The following is a 19,111-nucleotide window of genomic DNA, read 5'->3' as shown; positions in this document are numbered from 1 at the left end:
TTCCATTTTATGGGAGGCAGAGGCTGGAGAGCTGCACCAGTTTTCAGATAGATTTTTGGGTCAGAGAAGGCAGGTAACTCTGAGAAAGTCTCTGAGGTACCATTACATCACACGTACATTTGACTACTGTGTGTGTAGCTCACAAGATCTGTGAATCATGTGACTATAATCACTTGGATGCTTTCAAAAAGCTCTTTTTTATTAATGGTAACAAAGATGCCCATTCCACAGGATACCTGTTAAAGTCCCAGTACAGAGGAAGGAGCTGACGATCATGTTTGAAAACACACAGACAGGTGTGTGTATGCACGAGTACAGACAAACACTTCTTTGGAGTTCTTTCTCATGCAGCTCTTTAACAAATCAAGACTTATAATCCTTCAGGGGAGGTATAATTTCCACGGGACAGACCTAGAGACTAATGCTGAGTGACTAACTAGCTTAAGATCACAGTTACAGCCCATAACCCAAAGACAGAGAGGAGAGAGACAGTACTGATTTAAGGACCAGCCATTTTCAGACATGAAAACCGTACGTCCACAGTCATTTTAGAACTTACTGAGCATCAGTTTTCAAGCATTCTTCTTTTACACGTGCATATTCCTGGTGAGTATCTTGGTACAACTTCAGAGAACTCTAAGAAAAAGACAGCTGTTGTCAATTTGAAAGTCACTGACCATCATTGAGAATTTACTTGGACCTTGGTAAGTGAAATTATTACCATTTAACAGTAAGAAATCAACCAAATGAATACATATATTGGACAGGAAACCAAAGTATATTCTTCGAACATTTTAATAGAGATAACCAGATCCTTAACAGATGTAATATGATTAATAGTCTCAGCCAACAAAGCTATACAAGTTAAGATGTACTAATTTTAGGGCAACTCCAAATCTTCTTAAGACTGAATAGCCAATATTTTTCTCAACCAGTTAAAATTCAACAAAATCTGCTCAATAAATATAAGCTATCATTACTACTATATAAAAATATAAAGCAAATCATTATACTTAACAATCACTGGGAAAAATGTGCTACCACCACTCAGCAGGTACATCCTGACGGCCACCATGGAATGGGAAAGAGTCTGTCACTGAGCACTGTATCCCACTACAATGTGCATATGGATAGATCTTTAACTGCCACAGCTCTGAGATGGATTTTATGGCCCCCTTTTATAGATGAGGAGTCTGAGGATCCACCAGCTGACTTATTTTTCCAAAGTCACAGAGAATGAGTAATTAGCACTTCTCACTGAGGTCCGACTCCAATGTGGATGCTTCCTCTCAGATATGGTTGACAAGACTGTTATATATTAGAGGCAGACAAAATTCAATGTTGTAGTTGTTTCTGTTTAAACTTCAAGTAGTTAAAAATGTAATAAAGACTTTCTACAGAAGTAGGAAAACCAATCACTGCTGAAATATATAAGACCTCAGATCAGTGCATGGCATTACTAAAATAGTACAAGTCGATGCCTGGGAGGCAGAGACACCATCATGAAAAGAGCTCTGAGAACAGCTGAGAAGCAGGCATCATTCCAGCTCGGACAGTATATGTCTCATGCAAACCAACTAAATTTATTGGCCTTCAACTTACGTTATCTGTAAAAGCTATGAATTCTCTCCTATGACTCCTGAAAAGAGTAAACCAAAATTTATACCAGAAAGCAAGTTTACAGCATTTTTCTTCTGTACTGCCCCCAAGCTTACAACATTTTAAATAACTGTTTTACTGCAACTCGATTTTGAAACAGAGAACATGATCTCTTCACCTCTAAGTTTAAATTCTTGCAGAGTATTTTACACTTACAGCAAGACCGATGTGAAAAGGCAACCAACGCAGGACACAGAGAGCCCTAAAAAGTCCCAGCTAGAAGGTTCCTCTGCAGAATCTCAAAGAACACATAAGCAACTAACACAGCATCACAGAGCTAGTAATTACTGTGAGGACCAAGCCATTAATCAACTGGTTCGATGTTCTCTAAACAGAGGAATACACTTTGTGATTTTTGAGTACCCCTTGTTTCCTCTGTTAAGATGTAAAATACCCCCTCATGCCAATGACAGTGAATAAACAGATCTTCATTTATGGAAGATAAACCTTCACAGGAAAATTCCTTTAGGTACCTTCTTCTCTTCCAGCTCTGCTTTTAAAGATCCCAATTCTTCCTGACATTTCTGCAGAGGAGAAATTTTTTGAAGCATCTGTTCCACTTGGTGATGCAGAGTACTATTCTCTCTAAAAATTGACAATGCATTAGCATTATTATACAGAAGTATCTACAGCGAATCATTAAATATATTGACTGCTGCTATTCTATTTTTTCTAACTTGGAAGGAAAAAGTAATAAAAGAATCTCTCTTTAAATGCATTCTATTTATACCAACATGATCTTCATACTGCTAATATTTTGACATTATAATCTATTTCTAATAAAAGTATATGATAAACTACTTGAGAAGTACAGTAGATTCTCAATCTGACAGACAATATATGAAAGGACAATATGCCAAATAATTAGGTTTTTCCAATCTTGAACTAAATCCCCATTTATCCAAATTAAATCACAGGCAATTTTGTGATCCAGTTTGTAACAATGTTTTGCCTTCTTCTAGGGGATGAATATATTCAGAATATGAAACACTGCTAAATGTTCACTCCATTTTAAATTGTTTAAGATACACAAGATAACCTCATTATTAAACACAATCCAATTCAGGCAGACAATAATTTGATTAACAATAAGCTCCATTTCAATGGTAACACCATCAGTAAAAGTAATAAAAAGTCAAATACCAGCCTGTAACTTAAGACCTTGGTAAGAATTTCATTTCGATAATACAATAGTAAGGAAAATATAAATCTTCTTTTATCATGACCATCAAAGCAACATTCGATATGATGGGTCAATCCTATGTGGCACTTTGACTGAATCTGTTTCGAAATCTAGTCTGATAAATGTCTACCCCAAAACAACCATGAAGACAGTACTTACCTTCTTGCAAACTGCAGCTGTAAAACTTGTTAAAGAAAACTCTCAGTTTTATCTGAAACTTGTCAGAAGATTAAACTCATTTTAAAATTACCTGTAATAATCTCTGTTCAATGTATATACAGGCAAATTGACAATTCCTAGAAAACAATATTCCAAGGTCCATCTATAACACAGTGTTAAAAATTTTTACTAGGTTACTCTATTTACCATAACATGTACCTAAAGTCAAAATATCTACTTCTCTAAATTAAAATAGGTACTCAATTACATCGATGATTAATACTGAATCGCGAGAATAAACACAAAGCAATATTCAATGAATGAACACTACCTTGGATCCTATAAACAACAAAATCCCCGAACAGCCTATCCTGAATTTAATAGTCCAGAGCATAATTTCAGCAAACAAGAGTTAGATACTTATGAGAACCATTTATCACTATACTCAATGAGTAACGAGAAAAGAAACAGAGAGAACATAAAACCTAGATAACCTCTCACTTTTACAATTTACACAATATAACTTCATTTCCCATCTCATGCTGCCAGTGAAATGTTCTAGGACAGCAAAACAATTACCCTTCTAAATTTCACCTCCTACAAGTTTCTATGCATATACCATGAGGTGGCAAATGTCAATAACGACACGCCTCTGTCCTCCTGTCAGAATACAGACTTCTCCAGATTAAGGACTACATTCACCCTAAGTTAGCAGTCTTTGCAAAAAAGAGAACTTCAAAATACCTGATGAAATAAAATATACCCTCTCCTTCCAAGAAAGGAAATAATAAACTTAACAAAACAGTCAGAATTACACAAAATAGTAAGAAATCAATGGGTGCCTGGGTTGCTCCATCATTTAAGCATCTGACTCTTGGTTTTGGCTCAGGTCGTGATCTCAGGGTCATGAGATGGAGCCCCTTGTGGGGCTCAGTGCTCAGCGGCGAGTCTGCTTGAGATTCTCTCTCTCCCTCTCCCTCTGCTCCTCCCCTTGCTATCTGTCTAATAAAAATCTCTAAAAAAAAAAAAAAAAAAAAGTAAAAAATCAAGTTATATAACAAAGCCATTGAAACCTGCACCATTAGCACTTTGGGTTGGAAGAGCAAACTACTGCACACCTAAGGTACAAAAAATATGTATTTGGGGCAAATACCAAATGTGTTTTAAAAAAAAAAAAATCAGTATTTACTTGTAGCTGAGGCTGAAGAAGATTATCGTATCACCGAATGGGTATTCCAGAATAATCCCAAGGTTTATCAATTTTTAATAAACTATTCTAATAATTTTGATTTAAAAATTTTATAAATTTTTAAAAAGTAAATCAATTTCCCTGCTAGATTACATGTGTAATTACCTCAAAAAGTTTATGCTAAAAAGGATATAATGAAAGTATACTCTCCTAATACTGGAATTAATTGGCTACCTATATTTCTTATTTAGCTAATTAAAAGTACTTATAATAACTGTTTCTGTACAGGTTTCATAATCAAAGGTATTACTCTTGTGATAATATATATTTATAGTTAAACAGACTGAGAGTTTTAACAAATGAAGCACAAGGGGGGGGATTACCCTGACCTACATTTTTTAATGTAAAAATTCAGTGCTAAAAATAAATCTAAGTCTTATGCCTTGATTTTATTACTCTAATCACACAAGTTAGACATGATGGTACCAACACAAACAAATAATTAGTGATCACGTGTAAGTTCAGGGAGGCCAGAAATAATATCAAAGCAGGCCTGGGGCTCCTGCCAAAGTTGAAGAGTAGCATCTGTCCCAAGACCTAAGCTGAAGCTGCACTTCAGTGAATCCCTAAAAATATACCCACGCTAATTTTCATGGGAGATTTCACTCATGGTGTTTTCACCACGAAATGCAGAAAAGACAACTACGCACACTATTTTCACCCTACCAGTAAAATATCTCACTAGAGGCCAACTACACTGCAGGTGCTCTGAATGGTTACTGAACAAACGCTGACCAAATCTGTCTTATAAATACAAAATCACACTGTGATTATGGACGCACATGTATATACATACATATATATATATATATATATAGAGTCATTCTCTACAAATCATAAAGCTAATTAACGAAAGCCACTTGTCCACCATTTTGAATATTCCTACACGGCAGGTCTTACAGAAATCGTGAGAAATTCTCATAGTATCCTATTCAGCTTAAGTTCATTGCTAAGCCTGCAGAACTTGTCACATCCTCAGTACAAACGAAAAAGACCTACCCATTAAAAAGGAGGCGCCCTGAAGAAAATCAAAATTAGTGACAAAAACATAACATTCTAAAATAGAGACCAGGAGTCTTCATCATGAAACACGTACTCACAGGAAAAGATTCATGTTCACTGTGCTGCTCAGAAGGGTTCCTTCCTTAGAGGCTGTAAACACTACCTTCCAAAGATAACTGAAAATTCCCACGGTTCTTCTAAGAAACTATAAATAAGTAAATTTAAAAACTCCAAGGAAAAAGCTAGTAAAAGGATATCATCACATTTCTTCTGATATTCTGTTAATAAATTACTGCAACAAAGAAAAGAATTACATTACTTTTTTGATCTAGAAAATATACTGTTAAGCTCATGTTTCAAAATATGCTAGGCACCTTTCTTCCTAGGCTTCCTGCAACAAATCATGTTTAATTAATTAAATATGTATACACACACACATATATATCACCTTCAATTCCTTAAAAGTGCTGCAATGATATATGAACTTTAAAAAAAAATAAAAATAAATCCCCTACCATGGCTGTGAAATACTGTGAGGAAATCGGAGATCCAGTGCTAAAGCTAAGAAGGCTTAAAAGATAGAAAACAGCTTTAAAAAAATTGCCACTCTAGCAAAACTCACTTCCTAACCTGCAGGCCTGCTGTAAAGGGCTGCGGACCAACAACACAGCTTCAGCCTGTGGACAAGGCTCACCAGGGTTCCACCATGACCCACAGCCCACGGGCCCTGGATGAGAGACTAAAGGCCTAACACACCACCTGCTCTGGCTTGTCTGTCAGGTTCACGAAGTTCAACAGAACACATGAAAACATACTCACTCTGTATTAATAATTTTCTGCTTCAAGGTAATTAGTGCTTCAACATATTCGTTTAAATTCTGCAAGAAAAAAACAGCTACAATCAGCTACTTGTTTCTGTAATATGAATGACTCTAAATGTATATTCTGTAACGTGTGACTTATTGTAAAACATGAGCATATTTACTCTCACATAAACATAGAAATACATTAAGATATTATTTACATTACATAGAAACACAGACCTACTCTGTGTGATCTTGAACCCATGCTGTATCTCTCTGAATCTTTCTTTAGGTGGAGTGGCGCTCTCTCTCTGACAGTAAGGGGGTTGTGCAGACTCTCTGTGTGCTCTTAATCAGTGAGAATCTGGTACATACTCACTATTTTAGTTCACTAATTATTAGTAATCACGTCTACAACTCACTCTGCATTGTCTCTGAAAGGATTTAAGACATCAAAAAGTCACATAAATATAAAAAAAAGCAAGAAAATAAAAATAACATGGGAAGAACAAATAGGAATATTAAAATAGGGATGAAATTCAATGAAAAATTCATTTTATAAGGATCTATATATTTTAGGGACCAACTACAAATCTGGCTCTAAATTACTGCTATCAATTCAATAGGGAAAACATCATTAGTTACACGGCTCAAAATGTTCCTAAGACTTAAAAACAGATATTTTTTTTCTTTCAAGTGACTTTTTCCCCTAGTATCTTCATATTTCATTGGTAAATACTTCAGAAGAACTTATTTTTCACTGATTATCCCAAAACATCTTTTCTCTAGGTAATCAAAATGATTTTGAGAATTACAGAAATATGTCCCTTTATACTAGTCTGTGTATCTTCTTTGCAGTCAGACATATAACACGGTATTAGTTACAATAAAAAAGGTCCACACTGAAACACGTAAATAAAAAGTCTTAGTTTGGGGCACCTGGGTGGCTCAGTCGGTTGGGCAACTAACTGCTGGTTTCGGCTCAAGTCCTGATCTTGGGGTGGTGGGATCGAGACCATGTCGAGCTCAATGCGCAATGATGTGCAGCTCGGAGTCTCCTTGTCCCTTTCCCTCTGTTCCACCACCCGCCCAGGCTCATGCACGCTCTCAAATAAATAATTAAAATCTTAAAAAAAAAAGTCTTTGTTTTCTTATACTCCCACCACCAGTTAAAAATCTCTATTCCTCCTTGTGTATTTCCTCTCAGAATGTTCCTGCATTTGTAAATGACATCTGGATGTGCTCAGTCCACCAACTCAATACTGAAGGCCATTCAGGTTCATTTCTGTCCCCACCAATGCACACCATGAGTGTCCCTGCCCATTCCTGTGAGATACTATCTTTCCTTAGGATCAAGTCCAAATAGATTTCCTGCATTAGTGATAGTGATGAGCTTTGAAAATCTTAGAGCCATTTTTCCATGTATATTTCTTTACAAGTGTGACTGAGAAATCTCTTGCCATTTAGTTTTTCTCTTATTAAAAGCTCCTGAACATTGTTTGCTCACTGGTGTGGTTGCACTTTCTTATGAGCAGCGGTATTTGAGCAATAGCAACATTTCAATAAATGTTACAAATATATACATAATGTCTGTCACTTGATCACTAAAATACAACCACACAGGCATGCAGAAGTTTTAAATACTCACAGAGCTGAATCTGTCACTTTTTTTTAAAAGTTTCGGTTTCCTGATATATTTAGAAAATTCTATCCCACCCAAGATGCTAAGATAAAAGGATTTTTCTCTATGTTATTCTAGTACTTTTATGCTTTTATTTTTTGTATTTATATCTTTAACCATTCTAATATTCTATATAGTAGACTCTAAACATTCTAAGTCAAAAGGACAATGAGTGGTCCATTCCATATTTGTATTTAATGTATATTTTGCTTTCCACATTCAAAAACAATCTTTCATTATATACAAAATAAATTTCATACAACAACAGATTTCTGGGCACAGAGGGAAAATAATGCATCTGCTTTTACTCCCTCCCTAAAAGCCAGCTAAAACTAAAGCCAAGAAACTTTTCCCCCAAAGGCAAAACCCACAAAGATGAGAGTAGAATAAAAAGACAAGTGGAAACTGGAAAGCAGATTCAAGAATACTGACTTGGCAGGCTCAAGAAAGCGGGAGAGGTGGGAAGGGGGAAGAGTCCAGGACACCAGGGTGCTCTGAGACAGAAGGGCAGGGGTGGCACTAACAGAACTAGTGGCAAACTTTCTTATAAGCATTAAATCCTCAAATTCCTACCTCTGCCCCGCCACCGTCCAGCAAAAGGTTTGCTGTTTGAAGAATTCTCTGCCTCGGACACTGTGAACACTGTGCCAAAAACAAAGGGATGAGGCAGCCCTATGCACACTGACCTGACACTGACCACCTGCTTGTCCCCATTAAGCTCCCAGACAGTGACAGCCAATCCTTTGCCCTCCAGGCAGGAGACTGAAAGTGCTTTCTCTGAGGATATCTAACCAGCACTGACATGAGATATCCTTGAAATGAATGGCCCACGAGACCTTCTGCAATGAAGCTCAAGGTCCAGATGCCCCACACACTCAGCCTTTCCAGCCAACATATTAGCCAACAGTTTTAATAGGAACAATCATGGATTTCCACACATCAGAGAGAAACCTGTAACATGTAAGTGAGATCAAAACAAGACAGCAACTTGGAGTAAGCAGAAACTGAGAAGAAAACTGCAAAGATTAATATGATCGGAGATAAATGTTATATTCATGAAACAGCAATATTTTTGAAAGGAATATACAGAGTTCCTAGAAAATTTTTTTAAAAGCTCCTAAAAATTAAAAACATCCACACTCCCTAGGATGGCTGAAACCAAAATGGCAGACGACAACAAGTGTCAGTGAGGATGTGGAGAAACTGGAGCCTCGGATTCTGTGCCGGAGGCCGACGTGGAGCAGCTGTGGCGCACAGCAGTCTCCTAACTCCTCCAAATGTTCCAGAGTTCACCACGTCACTCAGCAATTCCACTCCGAGGTCTACGCCCAGGAGAGCTGGAAACACACGTCCATGCCAAACTCTGACTTAGAGCATTATCCATGCTAGCCAAAAAGTAGAAATAAGCTAAACGTGCATCAGATGATGAAGGGATAAATGAGATGTCAGGCAGCCATACCACGTGATTACTTGGCAATGAAAACAAATGAGTGACACCTCTGACGAAAGGGATAAACCCTGAGCTACATGCAAGGGGCCAGTCACAAAAGGCTACATGCCATACAAGTCCATTCATATGAATTGTCCACACCAGGCAAATCCAGAGACCCAGAGACAGAAAGCAGATTAGTGGCTGCCAGGGACTGGGGTATGGGAGACAGGGAATGACTGCTAATGCCTAAGAGGGTTCCTGGCAGGGGTATGGGGGTGGGGGTGGAGATGAACGTGTCTTACAATTACAAAGTGGTGACAGAGTTGCTTAACTGTGACTGAACTAAAACCCACTGAATCGTACACACAAAAAGGATGAATTTTATGTGAATTATATCTCAATAAAACAGTCAGAACTAAATTAAAAATAGGGAAGCAAAATAAAAGCCTCAAAAGATTTGATGAAAGAATTGAAAAAAAAAAAAAAGTTCCCCCAAATAATGCAAAACACAGACATGAGAAAGAACAAAAACAAAAACAATTGGAGTATCAGCGCAAGATGTCCACATGCCCAACATTAAGAGTTCCAGATAGAAAGTAATAGAAAAGACAGAGAGATAGTCAAAAAAATTGTGATATTCAAGAAGTCTCAGAACTGAAGCCAGAAGTTTCCAAACTGAAAGATCCCAGCACATAAATACAAACAGAATCCAAACCATGGAACATCAGCACCAAATTTCAGAGCATCAGAGACAAGCAAAGACCTTATAGGAATCCCAAGAGAAATATAAAACCAAACAAGTCAAATACAAAGAATATGGAATCAGAATGGCTTCAGCCTTGAACAACAATCCAGAGACCTAGAAAGCGAGCCTTCAAAATTTTGAAGGAACGTGAATTCCAAGCTACCTACATCCTTACTTAGGGAAGTACTGAAGGATGTGAACACGATCCACCAAAATCACAAGTAAACCCAGACAAGATGACGTGGCATCCAAGACAAAGGTAATGGGAATCCAGGAAGGCAGCTGTGCCCCAGAATAAAGCAGATCCAAAGGCTCAGGAGGGAATTTTTTCCCTGAAGAAAGCGATAGAATATCTGGTGGAGTGAAAGCATTAAGACGGCATTTCTACCTAACTGGCACAGAGAACTGCAAATAAATGTAGTTGGTATTCACCATGCATTTAAATTAGGATTTTTTTAATACAAGTGATTCTTCCTTTATTTTCCCCCCCCCATCCTCTTTCCAGTTCTTTGCTAGTGGGCCTCATCTTCTCCACCTTGCCTCCAGATGCCATTCTGTAATGTTAAGTACTATGCAAGGAACATTCCAGAAACCTGACTCTAGCGTCACACACAGCTGGATTCAAATTCCTGTACCACCTCTTTCTGGCTGAGTGAACCTTGGGCAAGTTCGTTTAGCCTCCCCCTGCCTCAGTACCCTTTCCAATTCTACAGATAAGGAGACTGAAACTCAGGGAGGGGCAGAGCTGGCCAGCTGTCAGGAGTAAATAGGAAAAGCCACAGAAAGGGTTTAACCCAGTCCCTAGCATAGGGTAAATAGTCCTTAACATTTCAAGATGAGCAAGTTGAATTAAGGATACCATCATTCATCAGGGGAAACAAGAAAACACATGGGAAAGGAAAAACAATCGTAATTTACTCCAGAGTATAGCTCTGAATAACATACAGTCATAATAATGTCCACTCTGAGTAGTGACTTAACCGAAATCCTATGTAGGCTGAGAAGACTGGGGAAGCAGCAGGAGGAATGCTGAGGCAGGTAGGGTACAGGGTGGAAGGAGAGCTCAGTCTGCATCTTCCAAAGGCAGAAACTGAACAATATGCCCTACACTGAAAAACAAGAAGTAGCAATGCAAGTCTATTACTTAACGATACTAAAGCTCATCATAAAACACACAGTGCAATGGAAAGTGGGAGGGGAGGGATGCGGCTGGGGACAGCGGGCTGGCTTAACACATCTTGTACATCTAGCTACCTCTGTAAACTGTGTTCACGTATATTTGATAAAGAATTTAAGACCACAAAACAGCATTACAAAGGAAAAGCCAGAGACTAAGTACAGTCTCCATTCCCTACAGCATTCTAAGCCCTGACTTTTTTCTCAGAGCTCAAATTCAGGCAGATACCGCAGCACCCTAATAACAGTCTCTTGTTTTTCTCCAATCTGGTCCAAATGCTGCTTAAGATGGTTGCAACCGTTTCTAATGTAGCTCGGAAGCATGAGCAAGCAGCAGGCTGGGTCGCAGCAGCCTGTGCGCGTTTATGGGGGCACACTGCACCCCACCACCATCCAGCCTCTGGAAGCAAGGTGTGGGGTGCACCCAACCAGGAGAGTTTGAAGTGACGTGCTTCCGGACTGCTGCTTCTCTCCCAGTGGTCTTGCTCTTATGGTACTCCCACTGCAATGCTCAGGCTTCCCCGGAGTCCTCTCCCCTAACCACCATCTTTCCTCTTTCTCTGGCTTCTGGCTTAGTCCCTCAAGCTGTACTTTATACTTGTTCACTAATACAATTCCCAAGCAGCACGTTCTATTACTCATACTTATTCCACATTTACTCCTTTTCCAAAGCGTACTGTTTTAATTTTATCCACACAATACCCTCTGGAATGTCACTGTGAACATTTAGCACTTGAGAAAAAGAAAAGAAATCCATCTGTGCTCATTTTCCCTCCCTTCTCAGAGAAGTGAAATCAACACAGTGGCTGAGCACACAGGGCGAGTAGGGGGCATCAGGATAACCCGGGGCCAAGGGGCAAGCCAGGACTAGTGGGGCCGAGGTGGGGAGAGCAGATGCAAGCGTGCTTGGGAAAATGGCAAATACTAAAGGAGTCAGTACAATGTGAAGATACATAGCAGGTAAATGCAGGTGATAACAGGACAAGTACAATGCCAAAGTCAACCTCAACATTAACACTGCAGGCTGGAAGATTGTCTGTGGTGGCTTTCCTGTGCACCGTGCAAATGTTCATCAGCGTCTCTGACCTCTACTCATTAGGTGGCCAGAGCACTCCCTCAACCACCAAGGTGTACGTGCAGAGTGAACACAGCAGGTCTGAGATGCTGTCCCTGGAAAGGCGTGCTAGCAAGGTGGGCCCTTGGTGGTATCTGGGAACTTGGATTTCTACAGGTTTCCCACCATTCTCTCAATGCCAAGAGTGGCTCACTGTGCTTAACTGCACAATGTACTTTATGCTGGAACTTGCTTTCCTTCTGGGAGCCTGGCGTCTGGGTATGTGCTAGGTAGGAATATACATGTGACCAGCGCCCGAGACACTTTGTGCCATGTCACAGCACGCTGTTGGAGAACTTCAGTGAGTCCAGTCACCCTCACTGGGCTTCCTCGGGACCCCACCCCATGCATGACCTTTCCTCCTGGCATATTTTGCTTTGTATGCTCTCACTATAATAAGCCACCCGGTGAGTAGGAAAACACTGAGCTGGGGGTGAGGGATCCCTGATACAGTGTGACCTCCCACAGTGTCTCCAGACCTTGCCAATGAGACTACAAGGCTGTGCTCTTTAAGCTTCCAGGCACATGAAAGGCAGAGAAAGACTCAATTGGAAGAGGCTGAAGAGACATGACAGTGCTCTATGACCCACGTCCCCAATCGACCCGCGTCCCCAAGCGGACCTGGAACCAGCAAGACAGGCGGGATTCTTGGGCCTGCAAGCAAAATCTGAAGGGCCCAGGGATGGGATGGAGCGGCGGCACGAATGCCAATGTCTAGGCTGGAGGGCTATGGGCTCACTCTGTCGGAAAGTGTTCAGATTGCGGGGGAAACACACGCTGCAGTGTGCGGGACACAGAAAGTGTGTGTGTGCATGCCAATGACAAAGCAAACGAGGAGACATCTGAACTCCTGGTGAATGGGGTGAAGAGAATACCAGAGTTTTTGGTACTATTCTGGTGATTTCCTTTAAGTTCTAAGTTATTTCAAAAAAAATTATTTTTAAAAATCACACCAATCCCATTAATTGCTCTGCTGGGGGTGGTCTGGCTCACTGCTCAGCTTGCATCCTCTCTGATATACGACATTTCCTCCTCCTAGTTGTTAACTTTTTATTCATTGCTCCTATGTAAAGTCTCCACTGATCTGCATGAGAGCTGAGTGTGTCTCCTGAGCGGTGAGCAAGGACCCCCATGTGATGTCCTCTGGCTCAGAGTGGACTGGAACAAGGCAGGAAGGTAGGAATGCCCACCCCCACCCCCCAACTCCACTCTGGGAACTTCCCACCAAACAAGCTGAGAGGCTCTGCTTCCTGGGAAGGGAGGACCCAGTTTCACATGCCTAGTCTTCAGCTGCCCTGACCTCATGCATTGTGCTTCATCCATCACAAACTACCTTCTCCCACCCCGGTCTCTGCACATGGTGCCCTCTGTCCACAACACATCCCCTCCATCTCTTCCTCTTCCTCAACTAAGACTCACCCTTCAGACAGACCTCAATTCAGATTCACCTCTTCCATGAAGGCTTCCCCTGTCCCTCCTAGGTGCTCCCAGGGTCCCCTGTGCGCCCCCCAGCATGGTACTTACTAATATACTCCTTCCGTGGTGGTTTTCTCACCATCTGTCACCCCAACTAGAACACGAGCCCCAAGCCTCTTCTGTTCATGAGTGTATTCCAAAACAAAGCATGGCATCCTAGACCCAGTGATACTCGAGAAATGTTTGCTCACTGAATGAATTACAATTTTGTGAGCCTTCTTTGTAATATAATCATTTACAAATCAGTATGTCTAAGAGAAGTCATGGTTTAGGTTCCAAATGATGAAGTTTAAACCACTGGCAATTATCAGTGGGAGCCCAACACAAGCTTATATAAATAACAGGCTCAAATCTGCGCCAAGGGCAGCCAAACACCATCTATTCTGAACCTACTGTAGTGGCATGAGCTCAAAAGTATAACCACGAGCTCTGAACTCTCACAGGGCCCCCAAGGGTTAAACTGTTCTGCTCTGCAGTGAATGGAACTGGTGAAGAGGGGCCTCTCCTCCACCAGAACAGAGCAACTTGTGCCGCTGGACTGAAAACTCAGCTTAAGAAGTGTGTAAGTGCACACTCTCACCACAGGAAGGACCCGCGCTGCTCTGATGTGACTACTCAAGTCTGGCAACCCACAGGGACCTTGGGCTGGAGCTCAGTGACCAACCACCACCACCACTGAGGGTGGGCACAGACAGGAGGTGGGCTGTGGGACTACGAAACAAAGGATACCTAACGCGTGGTTAATCCACACACTTGCGAATGGAGCGATGATCACAGCCAGACCCATTTGTCAACACCGATGCAAAGAGGACAGGGGAGAAGATTTGCAGCAAGAGGAAAGGACTGCTCCGCTCAGGAGAGAGCCAGCTTCCCACTGTGGTTCAGAACAAGCCCAGCATGGCCACGACCACCTCCAGTGGGGAGACACCTGCAGCCTGCCTGCCCGTTCTCGGCCAGGTGAGAGGTGCCCGCGCGAAACCACCCAGCAGGCCACCTTCCCTGTGCAGGGCACCCCCTAGGCTCTCTGACACAGTGTCTCTCAAGTAGGGAACCCAGCACCCAATCCTAAGGTGAGGTATCCTGACTGACAGATCCCTGTCTGCTCCGTTCTCGATCTTTCCCACCCTCATTTCCTAGGCGCTTCTTGTTTCCCTAACTGTGTTTCCTTTTCTCACCATCCACGCCCGCCTTCCATCAGTAGCCAGCAGCTTCTCCTTCACTGACTCCTGAGAACGGCACCTCATCTCATACCGTGTCACAAAGGTTCTCAAAATCTCTTCAAGTGACAGAATGTGCTCCCCCATTCTCCTATCACCATCTCTCCCCCCCAAAAATTCTTACAAGGCACTCCGCGCCAACCCACCCAGGCCTCTGCTCTATCTTCTCAGCAGGCCATCAGGTGCTCTGGAGGCCTGTGTTCCACAAACGACAAACGTGAAAGCCGCTGAAAATTCCCAATTCTGACCTCATTCCAGAACTTCGATCCCACATTTCCACCACCTCATGTGTCTCGGTTTCCACTTCTCTTCCCTCTAACAGTTCTCAGTGACTCGGGTTTTAATCGCTGGATCTTTTATTCCCCAGATCCGAAATCCACCTGTTCTTCGTAGTTTTTCATATTGAGACCGTTTTGCTTTTTTATTCCCATTCCTGGGAAGCTTCACTTCACCCAGGCTTTTGTTATCACTAGTGTGCATGAGTAAAATAACGTTCCAGAGCTAGCTGCACCTCCTCCAATCCGACCTGTACACCACCACCTGCCATTTTTACCAAAAACACCGCTCTTATGTGGTAATTGTGCAGAACCTCTCTCTACTCCGTAACCCTGACAAAAATAAGTATATTTTTTTTTTGGTGGTTACCACTCAAGATCTTCAATAATCTGCCACGTACCTATCTTTCCAGCCTTCCTTTGCAAAATTAAAGACTCATTCAAGATTCTACACGTGACTAATCATCCTCTTCCCCTAAAACGCCATTCCAGGCAAACACCCCAATGCAGTGGAGTGTTCTGACCTAGGGAAGAGGTCTGCAAAGGCCCCAGCCAGGCCCATCCCTCGACTGCTGCCTGCGCTGCTTGTACCCTCCAATGGGTAGAGGACCTGCGAACAGACCACAAGCCCTCCATCTGAGGATCTTGCCCCTTGCAGAACAAGTCTGCAGACCCCTGAAGAATTTAACGGGATTCCTCCTATTGCTGCTCTGAGAACCACTAGTAGGAATGTGGCAAGGGTGGAAAAGGGGGGGTTCTCTGGAGACTGGAGCCAGAATCTCTAGGCCAGAGAGCACACTGGGTTCACACAGGGCTGGAAGCAGCGGGGACCAGTGGGGGTTGAGGCGGATCATGATGGTGGGGTCAGGATGCGAGAGAAAGACAGGAACCAAGGATGACACCGAGTTTCCGGTCAGGTGCTACTTTTAGCTAAGATGAAGACTACTATGGGTAGACCAGGTTTCTAGAGAAAGACGAGATCCACAACTGAAAAGTATAACTCATGCTGTTCTCCTGCACAGAGGCCCCCATCAACTCACTATCCTTTCAGAGTAAAAGCCACAACTCACTAGCCTTTCAAGCCAAAATCCTTTGATGGTCTCTAAGGGCCCACACAATCAGACCCTTCTTTTACTGATGTCATCGGACTTCCTGGCTATTGTGTTTGTGCCCCCCTCCCCAAATTTGTATGTTTAAACCTAACCCCCAATGTGACACCTCTGGGGAGTGATTAGGTCAGGAGGGCAGAGCCCCCATGAATGGGATTAGTGCCCTTTACAAAAGACCCCAGAAAGCTCGATTCACCCTTCCATTAGATGATCCACCAGGTGACAGGGCGAGAAAACAGCCACAAACTAGGAATCGGGCCCTCCTCAGACACCAAATGTGCCCGTGCTTCATTGATCTAGGACTTCCCAGTTAACAGAACTACAAGGAATAAACTCCTCTTGTTTATAAGCCACCCAGTCTATGGTATTTTGTTATAGCCACCCAGCACAGACTAAGACATCTACATGCACTCCACCCCGGCCACAATGGCCGCCTTCCCAAGCACATCAGGCAGGCCCCTGTGTCAGGCTTCCACACCTGATCTTCCCACTGTATGGGACAGTCCCTCCTGAAGTATCTTAAAGCTTATTCTGTCACGCCCTCTGCTCAAATACAACCTTCTCAGAAAGGACTTCCCACATAAATTCCACCAGCCAGCAGGCCCCTCCTTGCCCATTTGTCCTTTCCACCTTCTTTGCTTAATTATTCTCTACCATATTATCTTCTCATGCAACTTGTTTAATCTGTCTCCTCCCCCCTCCTAGAATGGAAGCTCCAAAAGATCAAAGATGTTGGCCTTTTTTCCTGCTGCTATAATCACAATGCCTAAAACACAGCACATGACCTACAAATACCTGTTAGATGAAATTGGCACAAAGAATAAATACAATTCATTAAAGATTCAAGAGAACTTCACTCATGCTCCTGGGGTTTTAAGGGAAAAAAAAATAAAGCACGTTACACATGCCTATATAGTGCAGCTCAACTCGATGATTTAACTCTCCGTTTTCCTTCCATCCAGAATGCCAGTGCATGATCCCTTTCTCTCTCCCCTGTTCTCAACACTTAAAACGTTTGGGATCAGTTCCTAGATAATGCCCTTAAAAAAAAAAAAAAAAAGCTTATCTGGATGGCCTGTGGCCTACATTCCTTTCTGATCTCCCCTCTGCTCTGAGCTCATGTCAGCCAGACACTGTTCCGCTCCTCAGAGGCACCCTGCTCCTCCTCACCTCCTAACGTTCCCGCCTGTTAATCCCTCCATGGAGGAAGTTCCTCCCACACCTCTTCTGCTCACCGTTCAGATCGCCCTACCTCACCTCCCCAAAAACATCCTGCCCACCAACCCAGCCAAGAGCACCACTCCAACTCCTCCTTTACTTGCTTCAGAATACTTAAAACCTCCCAAAGTCTTACTTGGACGCGTGTCTTACTTTTAAGAACAGATCGTCTACTTGGTTCACCACCGTGACCCTGGTGCCTAGAACACTACGCTGGAAATGGTGCTAATTTAATTCAATCTAGGAGGTGGGGTGATGTCCCACTTTGCCATTAAAGGCACTGACCCTAGGAGTTAAGAAACTCTCGACATCAGACAGCGAAGAGGGTCTAGCCGGAAACAAGTACCTGGGACTATCCCCACTACCTCACAAGACCTGGAGCCAGACACTAGCAACGCCTCTTCTGTCACTGCAGACAACAGTCCATTCTGCTGTTAGAAACTTCCAGTGACTGCAAGCCTTTAATGGATGGACGACCCTCCAGCCAACCCGCACGTCGCGCCTCCAGGCAAAAAATATTTCAGGATGAGCCAGAGCAATCGAAAATCTCATTCCTCAGAGAGGCAGCTTCCCTCTGCATTTCACCCGTCCCTCGTCAACCTCAAAATCAGCCCTGGGGAGCCCTGAGACTGGGTAAGTGCAGGGGCCCTCCAGAACTCGCTCGCTCCGCCCCCCCACCGCCGCCGCATCACGGCAAATGAGTCCTGGGTCACAGGCCTAAATAAAACAAAAGAGGCGGTTCCCCCAAACCACTGCAGTAGAAAGGGGAGTGGGAAGGGGAGGAGGGGGAGCTTCCGCCGCGGAGTGGGAGCAGCGCGCGGGGGCGCAGCCCGCGCGGCCGGACCCCCAGCCCCGCGCCCTGGCTGGCCAACTGAGCTCCTCCGCGCCCTCGGCCCGGGAAGGCGCCGCACCTGCTGCAGGGAGGCGCAGCCCTGACACCGCGAGAGGTCCGCCGCCGTCCCGGGCGCCGCCGAGTGAGTCTCGCCCGGCATCATGGTGCCAACGCCGAGCCCTGTGGGCCCGCGCGCCTCAGGGACCCGCGGCCTCGGCCCTGTCCTCCCTCTGCTGACACCGCCGGGGCCGCCGCCTGCCAGGCCGCTTCCCGCCGGGTCCGGGCGGGTCCATCCGTGCACAGAGGTCCCCGTGGAGCTGGCGAAAGGCTCTCCCAAACGGAGCCGCCTCAGGCAGTAGAGAGAAACGCGACCCGGCGCGGCCCCCGAGCGCGACACCGCCCAGCCAGGACCCCGCCCCGCCCGAGCTCGCCCCGCCCCTCGCCGCGGCGTGGGCCTGCCCGGGGCGCCGCCTGAGCAGAATGGGAAGGGGAGCCGGGCCGAGGTGGCCGGAGAGACGCCCACAAAGGAAGAGCCAGAGAGATCAGAGGCATCGGAGGTGAATTCCTTGTGCTGTGTAGGGAGTTAATCTTTTATTGTCGGCTTGCTGTGTGACAGACTTTCCATAGACATCTAAAGCCTTCAGCGAGGGGGCGGTGACACCCTTGATGACGTCACTCAGGCGCCTGCTAGACTGGAAGGACCCGCACCCGGACGGGCAGGTGTGGGATTTGTAACCCGAGGGAACCGCTCTGTGCGAGTCCTGCCTGGTACCCAAAGGAG

General features: G+C 43.7%; 1 protein-coding gene across 2 annotated transcripts in view; it reads right to left on the bottom strand.

The window, feature by feature from the left end:
• The window catches only part of ICE1 (interactor of little elongation complex ELL subunit 1), a 57,103-nt gene extending 38,363 nt beyond the window's left edge, over positions 1-18,740 (bottom strand). Inside the window, exons 1-6 of one of the 2 annotated variants that reach the window (XM_031017949.2) lie at positions 18,410-18,740; positions 6,072-6,130; positions 5,510-5,544; positions 3,002-3,020; positions 2,133-2,244; positions 560-636 (exon numbers count right to left, since the gene is read on the bottom strand). In XM_031017949.2, coding sequence (XP_030873809.1) covers positions 560-636; positions 2,133-2,244; positions 3,002-3,020; positions 5,510-5,544; positions 6,072-6,130; positions 18,410-18,493 — 386 coding nt within the window. In that variant the 5' untranslated portion in view covers positions 18,494-18,740. The remainder of the gene's footprint in view (positions 1-559; positions 637-2,132; positions 2,245-3,001; positions 3,021-5,509; positions 5,545-6,071; positions 6,131-18,409) is intronic. The other variant, XM_081825858.1, reaches the window with a different exon arrangement.
• Positions 18,741-19,111: the final 371 nt, after the last annotated feature.

The sequence above is a fragment of the Leptonychotes weddellii genome, chromosome 7, assembly GCF_054177405.1.
Source record: "Leptonychotes weddellii isolate Sample4059 chromosome 7, ASM5417740v2, whole genome shotgun sequence".
Taxonomy (NCBI): domain Eukaryota; kingdom Metazoa; phylum Chordata; class Mammalia; order Carnivora; family Phocidae; genus Leptonychotes; species Leptonychotes weddellii.
Note: the sequence above shows the minus strand (reverse complement) of the source record. Positions and strands in the feature narration are given on the sequence as shown.